Source organism: Fragaria vesca, linkage group LG7, assembly GCF_000184155.1.
Source record: "Fragaria vesca subsp. vesca linkage group LG7, FraVesHawaii_1.0, whole genome shotgun sequence".
In the NCBI taxonomy this organism is placed as follows: Eukaryota; Viridiplantae; Streptophyta; class Magnoliopsida; order Rosales; family Rosaceae; genus Fragaria; species Fragaria vesca.
Window position 1 is genome coordinate 13,939,892 of NC_020497.1, and position 10,883 is coordinate 13,950,774.

Consider the following 10,883-nt stretch of genomic DNA (forward strand, 5'->3'; position numbering starts at 1 on the left):
GCTTTGATGCAAGTTATATTGATGAGTATTACAATTATAGTGCGCTAGTGAATGTGTAAATTGGAAATTTTAGTGAATAATTCTTTGGCTGCAGGCAAATTTTGGAATGGCTCTAACAAATGGGTTGGAAATTCCTAAAGAAGTGCTAGATGCAGAAATCAAATCCTTTTATGACTCAGCTCCTCCTTTAAACAATAGTGATGATGTCAGTGAAAAACTTGAGGCATTTGTTAAAAAAAATTCGCAGCCTTCTGGCACGTTCACTTTTCTTTCACTATTTTACTATTTTCCAATTCTATTAAACTTGAGTTCCATTTCCCTTTGTTTTCCAGGTTTTAAAATTAAGGTTCTATTTCTTTTTGAATGATTAACATATATTGTAGGAAATGGAGGAGCTAGGAGGGTGGTTTGTGTAACCTCTGGTGGTACCACGGTTCCTCTGGAGCAACGATGTGTTCGCTACATTGACAACTTCAGTTCTGGTCACAGAGGAGCAGCTTCCACAGAGTATACCACCTTAAAGCGCTGGATAGGCCATATTTTTTAAAAAAAATTTCTAAAGGAATAGGCCATGTATAATATATGTGATATTGATAAGAGTTGTCTGATATCACAGGTACTTTTTGAAGGCAGGCTATGCTGTTATCTTTCTTTACCGGAGGTAAAAATGTTATATATCAAAAGTTCAAATGTTAATAAAAAAAAAAAATTTATTTTTATAATTTGTTATCTGCAAATGTTATGCAGGGGAACTTGCCAACCATATTGCAGATCTCTTCCCAATGATCCATTACTTGAATGTCTGGAAATTGTGAACGAGTCAAACATTCAAGGTCCGTATTTACTGTAATGCTATGGTTATATGTGCTCTCTTCTTGTACTTGAGATAGAATACACATGATCAGTCAAACACTAATTTATGTTTCCAGCTCTTCTGTTTGGGTATGAGAAAATGATACTTGATTTTGTGACATAGAAGTTATACTCTATAATCAGAAAACCTTTTACTTGAACCATGGCATGCCATAAATGGGTACACAATTACACCACTCAGAAACTTAATTTTCATGGCCTAATTAACAGAACCATTTCCTGAAGAAATGAAGCTTTTCACTCATTGACAGCTCAACACTTTTGAGGAGTACTTTGTCTTATTTAACAATTTGTTCCACCACATCGAGGTTCAGTTTCCTTGAATTGCTTGCACCGATATATGTGTTGCATAGTGCCAAGTCATAAATACTGGTATATGGATGGGACTGGACAGAAGAGTAGGTGGATGAGGATGTCAGTTTCTTATCTTCTTCTTTTTTTTTTGAAAAGAAAAAGCTTTTTATTGAGACAAAAAGCAAAGAACAAGGAGGCAGACAAGGAGTCCGCTAAAAAAGAAAAGAGGGCAGCTAGGACTAAAGGCGTAACAGTTCATCTTTTTGAACTAAAACTAAATGTAGAGATTATGCTACAGCTGCTTCCCAGTTAAGAATAATGGAAGAAAGACTATAATCCTTAAATTCCTATGAAGTATAAGCCCAGAACTTGACTCTCTCCCACAGGTCTTCCCTCTCCATTTCACTATAGGTTTCACATAGTCTTCTACTTCTTTCAGTCCACTACCGCTAGCACCCCACAATCCCAAAGAATTCTGGCTTTTTTTCCCTTTACCAAAAGCTGAAAGATTTTCTTTGAACAAATCATTCCTCTCTGATGGAGTTCTCCAGACCACTTTTGTCTCCCTAAATAACTTCTTTCATATGAAATTAACAACTTCACAATGCACAAAGACATGATCAACACTTTCCCCTTGAGGTTTGCACAAAATGCACCAATGAGGGGAAAAACAACAACTTGATCTTCTCCTTTGAAGAACATCACATGTGTTTATCCTCCCGTGTGCCACAAGCCAACCCAATATTTTACCTTAGCAGGGGCCTTGAGTACCAAGTAAACTTTGCAGGCGCAAAGATTGGGTCTAATCCACCACTAATTAAGAAGCTATGAAAAGATTTGCAAGAGAATTTCCCAGTAGACTCAAGCTTCCACCTCCTTTCATCTGGTTTGGATTCCACTAATTGGACGTTTTTCTAGCTTAGCCATCAACGAGGCAAACTCCTCAATCTCCTGGTCAAGTAAATTTCTTCTGAATCCGAAATCCTAGCCCATCGAAAAACTTGAGTGAACAACTAATCTTTCCACCAAAGAATTTATCTCAAAAGTCTGAACAACCTTGGAAAGTAGAAGCTCAGGGGTTGATCCTCTAATCAAGAATCTTCCCAGAACATCAACCTTTTGCCATTTCCTACAACTAGTTTATGACAAAGGTTGAGTTTAACTTTTTAAGTCGGCCTTTTCTTGACTATCTGAGTTATTGTTTTAAGCACTGATGTAATTTTTGGGACGCATTAGTCTTCTGTTTTCTTGACTAGTAATACTATATAACCCTGTGATGATTATCTTATGATATGAATTATAACTACATGTCATGATTATGTAAAAACAGTTCCTGCTTAGATGACAGAACTTTGTTTCATATTCACAGTACATCAGTCCCATTCACAAGCAGTGAGGAGTGCTATCACTGAGACTCATGCTGTACGGACCACTTCGCTTTTTCATGCATCATGTAATTTTACTTTGTTATATAGACTTTTTTTTCCCCTCTTGGCATATAATGCAATTACAGAATAGTGGCACAATGTGACAATGAATCCTAAATCGTTTTATTTTTTTTATTGTAGGCGGTGGCAGACGGCCTCTTGCTGAAACTTCCCTTTACAACAATATTTGAGTATCTCCAGGTAAGCTTTAGAGGCTACCACAAAGCTGCCCGCATTACGTAACATTAGTTAGTCTTTGCTGGTAGTTTTAGATATCTTCTGTGATTGACTATGTGGTCTTTGTATATAAGTAGATGTTGCAGTTGGTTGCGTTTACAATGCGAAGTATAGGACCACATGCCGTGTTATATCTTGCGGCAGCAGTATCTGACTTTTACGTCCCTTGGAATAGCATGGTAATGATTACTAACTACTTTTCACTGTGTTTTATGGCTGCATTACACACCTCAAGAGGTAGATCACATAACCCATCCCTTTGACCTCAGTATTCCTTAAAGAGGTTGCAGCAGCTAACCATGTGAATCCTTGAAAGTTTCATAGCATGTCTTTATAGAGTGAATTCAGTGATATGTAATGATGCCATTTGGATAAAATATTTTTTCATGTGTGCTTCTCATTTTCTTTAACACAAAAACCTATGCTTATGCAGGCAGAGCACAAAATTCAATCAGGGTCTGGTCCATTGGATATGCGACTTGTTCAGGCGCCAAAGATGCTCTTAGTGCTGAGGAAAGACTGGGCTCCCATGGCCTTCTGCATATCATTTAAGGTTAGACGCATATCTTCTGCGTTTGTACTAGTTACTAATCCTATCCATCAGAGTTCTATCTTTCTATGAGTTCTGATAATTGTACGTGGATGACCAATTATTTTCCTTACCAGAATCCGGAAGAGTTTTGGGTGTGGCTGAATAACCTGTTGATAATTTCAATACTTTGTTGGGGAAGTATCATTGATTATAGTTCTCATCCGGGTGTTTCAGTCTTCCATTTGTTGTATTCTCAGTTAAGGAAATAGGAAAGGTTGGATAGGTTTAGACATGAAATAGTTTTCCATTATACCGTGTGTCTCAAAGACGTATATCTCTCACTCCACTTAATAAGATGCAACAGTATATCTTCTACAAAATTTAGACTCCTTTACTTTATTTAATGTGTTAGTGTTTGATTTTTGTTTCCAACAAGAGTTTAAGGGTTAATTGTCTCAACTATATGATGCTGTATTATTTCTTGGTGACTAAAAACCTTTGACATGACTGAGCAGCTAGAAACAGATTCAAAGATCCTGTTAGAGAAGGCTGATATGGCTTTTAGGAAGTACAAGATGCATATGGTTGTAGCCAATGAGCTCTTGAGCCGAAAAGAAGAGATCGTTGTTGTCACCAGCAATGAAAAGATTTCAGTTTGTCGAAACAAGTCTCTGGGTGTTGATGATGTTGAGAGCGCCCTTATTGAGCTTCTTGTGTAGAGGCATTCAGCTTATGTTGAGAATTCTGATCTATGATCAAGACTGATTTCATATTAAGGTACAACAAGATAGTTCACTTTCTGGCTAAGATTGCCTATAATTTGTGGACTATGTCATCGGCCCTGGTGAAATCTAATTTTTAACTACTTCTACTTTGCTTACGCAGAGGAAGATTATTATACAAAATTTTCTGTTGAAAGCTACCAGATACAGGGGATACACATTGGAGCTGATAAGGAAAATATTATTTCTCTGGTATGATGGAACTATATAGATCTGGTGAATAAAGCTCAAGTCTTAATTGTCTGCTTAGAAGAGATTTCAGAAAGATTTAGCAAAAGCAAAAGCTCCATTTATCATTGCTAATCAAACTGGATATGACAGTGGTTTGATCTCTATAGGAGCTGTTATGTATCAGTTTCTCATCCTTAATCCGAATGACTGAATCCCCTATGGATTAGACCGGTTCGAAGACTGGGCATTGAGCTTCAACCAACATGGTGGCGACAAAACTTGTCAGTTTTCTTCAATATCTCATTCATATTATTGAGATCTAACACGAAGTCAGATCTAAGCATATCTATTTGTAGCCTCCCTAAAGATATTCATCTAAATCTGATCATAGAAAAAGAAGAGACGTTTCAATTGTCTTTAACCTATAGACGTGGTCCGCCAAGGTGTTTCATGGATGCCAAGAATACAGTCAATGAGAACCTTTGCCTCTACCAAAAGTTTTGAGTAATTAAAACTTGGCAGCAAACAGACATCTGCCATTAAAACACTAGCTTCTCCAGTTTTCTATGAGACCGAAAATAAAGGATAGCCAACATTGTTTCTTAGTACAAAACCAATAGATGTCTTACCTCCCTTAACAACACCATCAAAATTCAGCTTAATTTGAAAATTTTGGGAGAACACTTTGATGGATCAACTTTACAATAATTGGATCCAAGAGATGCAGCCCCATAGTCGGATTGACTCTGTAACCTTTGTTAGCTTTGTTTTTGCACTTGGTATAAAACTATTCTATATCCCTCCATTTCTATGGATACTATGGATAGCGTCCAGAATGATTGGTTTTGTGTTCTGAATTTGTGTATGCTCTCATCATTGCCATATGCAGACTTGTTCCATTACTTCCTATCAAGAAGAGACGCCGATGGACTTGTGTTAGCAGCAGCACCAACAACAGCAGCAGAAGCGAAAAAAGTCCCGGACTAGGATCAATAATGAAAGAAATCAGAACTAAATAATATGCAGGAAATTGAAACTGGTCAATGGTTTGCCACTTAACCTATATATGTGAAAAGCCAGGTCACAACTTGTAAGTATCATTTCAGGAATCAAAATGCTGTTCAATTTCCTATGTTGAGCCTTGAGCGTCAGACATGCAAGAAATCTTGACAAATTGAACTTGTCATTGCAGGAGTGCTCCATCTAATTCATCTGGGTCATGCTTCTCAGCAGTCATCTGGGCATGCCGCAACGGCAGCTTTGTGTACAACCTCTCCTGATGCCATTGAAGATCGGGATATGATTGTCCAAACTCAACCATTAATTTCTGCTCTCATGAGCACTGGATCACATATGACCTCAAACCCACAAATTTACCTGCGGAATGTTACTACTTACAAGTTACAACTCAGATGATGCGGTCTAAATTGGTAATGATGAGGGATTGAGGGGCTGCAAATTGTGAAAACTGGCAATAATTATCTACTAACCTCTTCTGGTATAATTTCCTTGCAAATATACTTGAAGTTCCGCATCTTGAAGCAAATTTGCTATTACTCTATCATCTATTGTGTAATAATATATGTAAAGATATATGACATGTTGAGTGATTTCCATGCCTGAGTTTTGAGTTTTTTATGCATCGATCAGGTAACATTACTATTCACCTTCTTCACTATTAGAGAATCTTTTTTGAGATTTGAGACGATAGAAATCTGCCATATACTTAAGGTGCAAATACATCACCTAATGCAGCTGTGACTTGTGTCACGTTAGACTGGTTTGTCTCTCGTTTTTTCTAGATTCCCTACAATGATGGTTAGCTACTCAACAAGGAGAGCGTATTCAGCGCACCAGGGTGCGCGGCGCACCCGGGTGCGCTGTATAATTTTCACTCAACAAGACCATTGCAGTACATTTCATTCCTGATATTCCTATTGATAAAATAACCACTGATGTACACCCTCGGCCCTCCTAGCTAGTCCTGCATATATATCAACACCACATTGCTCAATATCTGCTGCACTCTAGAGTTACAGTAAATGACCATCCCATGATTTGCAAAAAATAGCATGTCATTTACAAAAGAATGTGTTTCGTTGCATCTACTCTCTGTATCCCAAATATGAACATGAAATCCAGTTGGTAGAGATGCTTAGCAACAGCTAGGAGCCTAGGAGTTTGAAATTTCTAGGTGTTATAGACTGAACATTTTTCAATAGGCATTTTTTAGCATGCAGGTTCAGTGATGTGTCTCGTCCGACCCAAAATTTGTTAAAATTCACGCTAGACAGCCATGCAGAATGAGGATGTATTGTACCAAAGAAGAAGACTCATTTTCACTGATATGAAACATAAGTCACTGTACTCTTCGGCTCTCAATGAGTTTCTCAACCATATGGTGTCGTCACTCGTCAGTAAGCTTGATATTCAGCTGCATGATAACAGAGATAACGAGCTTGTGTTGGTGTTTTACAGCTGCCATGGCTTAATTAGCATTCTTCAAGTTATATTCCGATGAGAACATTGAGGAGTTTATATATAGCTAACCCGGCCACAAGGAAATATAAGCAACTGTGGATGACACAATATCTGGACCATTATTTACCCCTAGGGTTTGGATTTGTTTCCTCCATTCAGGATTACAAATTGGTGACCATTTGTTTATTCGAAGATGGAATTGAATTTAGTATCTGTACTTCGAGAGTGATTGATGAGTGGTATCCTTACAAACTACGGCATTGTTTCGATGGGGTCCTGCTGAATGGAGGTCCTCATTGGTTTATACAGTTAGAAATAGATGAAGAAGAAGAAGAGAAGAAGAAGAAATATCTCGAGTCTTGAAGCTCCTCTTCAACCAAAGAAACTTTTAAGCTTTTGGCCTTTTGACATCATAATTGCAACAACTGTCAAATTTTACTACCACCTTGAAAATTAAATAAATGTTGCCCTAAAAACAGCGGGCTGCATTATACAGAAGTAAATTCCTATACTGGGGATTATGAGGAATTATTGAAGGTTAGGAACATTTAAGAGAAAACATACAAATGCTTGCTTGGATATATCAAAATTACGAAAAGAAGCATGACTTTCACTGTTCATTATTTACTTTATCCTTCCCCGTTCTCAGCTACGGCGTTGTTTAAACAAATAATGTCTCTTCATCGGATCCCTGGGCTTAGTACTCTTTATCTGTGTTTTGCCATGCTTGTGTTTCTGAGTATGAGTACTGTAAAGTAGGAGATAGATATACCTCATTTAGCTCCATTAACTAAACAATCTATGTTTTGCCATGAATTATATATGATAATAAAGCAATTATATATCTAACTTAGTTCTTAAAAAGGTAGCCAAACAGAAGAACTATATCAAACGTACCCATATTCCATGTAAACCCTCCCACTGGCACCCGACATCACACTCATGGATCCTGTTGAGCGATGTACGCGTGCTTTCTGAAGGGCAATCTCATCGGCATCTTCTTCTAGTGTCTCTAACCCAATTTTATCATCATCAACACTCAACACCTTGAAGCATTAAGCCTGTCAGAGACCTTCAGCAGAAGAATTAATAATAATTCAGTGAAGCTTAAGAAGATGAAACATGGAAACCTTTGAAAGTAGTGCCAGTTGGTCACCAAGTCGGTGATAGCTCAACTCAGCTCCTGATTCAGGAGGGGGCAAGCTTGTAATAACCTGTGAACAGTACATATAGTAAATCTAACTGTAGAAATCAAATTCAGGTACATTCTGACAGCTGAAGGAATCAATATAGATGGATTACTATTGAAGAGCATGGATCAGTACTTAATTAGGAGTTATGACCAAACTTGGTTGTTTAGCTTACTGTAGCTTAATCATGGTCGTGCTGTTTAGGTTACTGTAGCTTAAGCATGGTGTGAGAGTTTTTATCCCCATACTTCTTGTAATCAGCTTAGCCATATATACCAGCCTCACATATTAGGTAGAAGCCTTACCTAGCTAGCCTTAATTACCTTCTAGTTCTGCTTTTGTATAAATGAAACTCACTGTACATGATTCTACTCAATGCAATATAAAAGAAGAAGAAAATTGCTTCATCTGTTTTTCTTCAAGTACCTTAAAACTGTAACCTTGATCAATCAAAAACCGCTGGCGTTTAGTTGAAAAATACATCTCCTGCTTTCAAATGGACGATTTAGCGATTTCAAGCTTATAAAAGAAAACTTAATTATATGTATAAGGTAAATAAGTTCTATATGAAAACAAGTATAAAAAGAGTTCCATATGAAAACTATTCGTAACTTGTACGATTTTGCAAACCTGAGTATCAGTCGACACAAGAGAATAAAAGAACGCATTGTACTCCTCCTTACCTCCTGCCAACCGATCCTCAGGTCGACCCTGATATCGAATGAAAAGTTAAATGGCACATTAGAAGAAAAGTATAGAATGACTGATATTAACATGAACATGAACCTTAGCCCTCAAAATACGTCCAAGACGCTGTGCTTCTTGACGTCGTGAACCAGCATGTGATGAGATCTGAATAATCACATTTGCCTCAGGAATGTCTATGGAATTATCACCCACCTGAAATTAAAATATCAAACGTCACAATTAGATCAAGTATTTCAGCAACTGATGTAATTATTCCGAATCAAATGACAATCAAGTTTCACTTGTCAGTGTTAAATACTATTATTTAACTGTTGAGGCTTTAAATGTATTTTTGAATGACATAGTCAGCCAGTTTCATATTCAGAAAGCAGTACCAAGATGACACTCTTTAGGACTGACAATAAAATCGAGCTACTCATAAGGACTCACAATCTAACTTAAGCCCATCACCTTTCAGCGACGATTAAGCATCATTATTAAGAGTTTAAGACAGTTCAGAAAGGTGCAAATTTAATAAATCAGTGTGAATCATGATATGGGACTCATTGTTTCTGAAAGTTCTCTTATTCATGCTGCTCATGTTTTCATTGATGATCTTGTTGTTGTAACTAGATCTAGGAGAGTCTCCTGTTCTAACACACATAGTTCTTGTTTTTTGTTCTCTTTTCAGCCCGTATGTAATCGAAAAACAGACAAAAACAAAAACCAACAACAAATAAGGCCAACATTACCTTGGACAAAAATATGGTGTTTACGTCTCGACTTGTTTTGAAAGCTTGTAGAATTTTTGTCCTCTCGGCATGGCTGAATTAAGAGAGTAGCAATATTAGATTATTGATCTGGCATTGTTAGATTATTGACTAGGCAGTATCGATCATATCCATGACAGAAGTAAAAGACGTTCATAAAAATTAGAAAAAGAATGGACACCTGGTAGCACCATAGATCATAGGTTTCCGAAGTTTCATTGCATACTCTGTAAGTGCAAATAGATTATCGGCAAATACAATAATTTTATCACCACGTTGCTCTTCATGAAACCTTATAAGAAACTCGCATGCCCTAAACTTATTTGGATTCATGATATAAAGTTCCTGAAAATAAAAGTAGTCAAGTATATGATGAACTAGGCAACAAATAACAGTGACATAAATCTTGGGAGATGCAATTATATTGCTATACTGTTATGCTGTACTATGAGAGTGAAGTTTCAGAATACACACCCGCTTTCTCTTTGAGTTTTCTTTCTTCAAATATTCCACAAAAAACTCTTTTGTCATTGGACACCATACTTCAGCACACTGTACATTTGCAATAAATCCATCCTTAACCAAATCCAACCAGTTTGCTTCATACAATTTGGGACCAATAAGGAAGTTCAGGTCTGTGATCTTCTCATCCTCTCTGACAAGTGTGGCTGCAATTGTGCTGATGAGTGAGTTTGGATGTCCAAAAACAAAGATATCAAGGGTTAGCAATGAACCTAAGTTGTATCAGACTCACCAGTGAGCCCAAGCTTGCAGTGCGATTTAGTAAATTTGATGACATTTCGAAACATTTCAGCAGGAACAACATGCACCTGAATAAAGAAGAGAACATAATCAATATTCTAAGAAGCATGCATGTTAGTGAACATTATTGTACAAGTAAAGAGTCACTCCACAAAATCATGTAATGACCTCGTCCATGAGAAGCAATCCCCATTCTCTGTTTCTTATTTCTTCAATAATCTTTTCAGATTCTTCAGACCTCTTTCCACCAAAACCAATCATGTTATATGTTGTCACAACCACCCCAGCATTTCCACGGAATCTTTCTTTACTATCAGATGTGAAGCGACAAATTTGGTCATCTCGGAGAGTTGACCACAACTTAAACTGAAAAGCCCACTGATCAACCGAGACAGCATTTGTTGCTAAACAAAGGCAGCTCTTTCTTATTCGAGAGGCTGCAGAAACACCAACTAGAGATTTTCCAGCACCACAAGGCAGTACAATAATACCAGATCTTGCTCTCCCTAAAGTATTAAAATGTGTAGTTAATTTTTATTTTTCTTAAAAAGACAAATTAAAGTCGATCAGAACTTGTATTCATAAACCTTATTTTGCTGCTTCAAAAAAAAAAAAAAAAAAAAAAAAACTTAATTTTGTCTTATTGCCCCTAGAGTGCTTTCTGAAATTAATACCAT

The 10,883-nt window shown here is 37.1% G+C and overlaps 2 protein-coding genes and 1 non-coding gene across 3 annotated transcripts in view; 2 read left to right on the forward strand and 1 right to left on the reverse strand.

The window, feature by feature from the left end:
- The first annotated feature begins 106 nt into the window (after window positions 1-106).
- On the forward strand, window positions 107-5,333 carry LOC101302311 (phosphopantothenate--cysteine ligase 1-like). The gene is made up of 11 exons (XM_004308684.1): window positions 107-254; window positions 384-507; window positions 617-661; window positions 748-833; window positions 2,537-2,589; window positions 2,736-2,795; window positions 2,909-3,010; window positions 3,265-3,384; window positions 3,879-4,140; window positions 4,249-4,597; window positions 5,206-5,333. The coding sequence occupies exons 1-9, from the start codon at window positions 107-109 to the stop codon at window positions 4,080-4,082; spliced, it is 942 nt and encodes a 313-aa protein (XP_004308732.1). The 3' UTR covers window positions 4,083-4,140; window positions 4,249-4,597; window positions 5,206-5,333.
- LOC101291179 lies at window positions 5,279-5,734 on the forward strand. Its single transcript, XR_185245.1, has 2 exons — window positions 5,279-5,406; window positions 5,509-5,734. It is a non-coding gene; the product is annotated as an uncharacterized LOC101291179 (transcript).
- A 1,708-nt stretch (window positions 5,735-7,442) lies between these two features.
- The window catches only part of LOC101302602 (DNA repair helicase XPB2-like), a 10,165-nt gene continuing 6,724 nt past the window's right edge, over window positions 7,443-10,883 (reverse strand). Inside the window, exons 9-19 of the mRNA XM_004308685.1 lie at window positions 10,375-10,712; window positions 10,199-10,274; window positions 9,919-10,112; window positions 9,626-9,789; window positions 9,427-9,499; window positions 8,774-8,887; window positions 8,618-8,698; window positions 8,414-8,473; window positions 7,928-8,011; window positions 7,695-7,843; window positions 7,443-7,545 (exon numbers count right to left, since the gene is read on the reverse strand). Coding sequence (XP_004308733.1) covers window positions 7,443-7,545; window positions 7,695-7,843; window positions 7,928-8,011; window positions 8,414-8,473; window positions 8,618-8,698; window positions 8,774-8,887; window positions 9,427-9,499; window positions 9,626-9,789; window positions 9,919-10,112; window positions 10,199-10,274; window positions 10,375-10,712 — 1,436 coding nt within the window. The remainder of the gene's footprint in view (window positions 7,546-7,694; window positions 7,844-7,927; window positions 8,012-8,413; window positions 8,474-8,617; window positions 8,699-8,773; window positions 8,888-9,426; window positions 9,500-9,625; window positions 9,790-9,918; window positions 10,113-10,198; window positions 10,275-10,374; window positions 10,713-10,883) is intronic.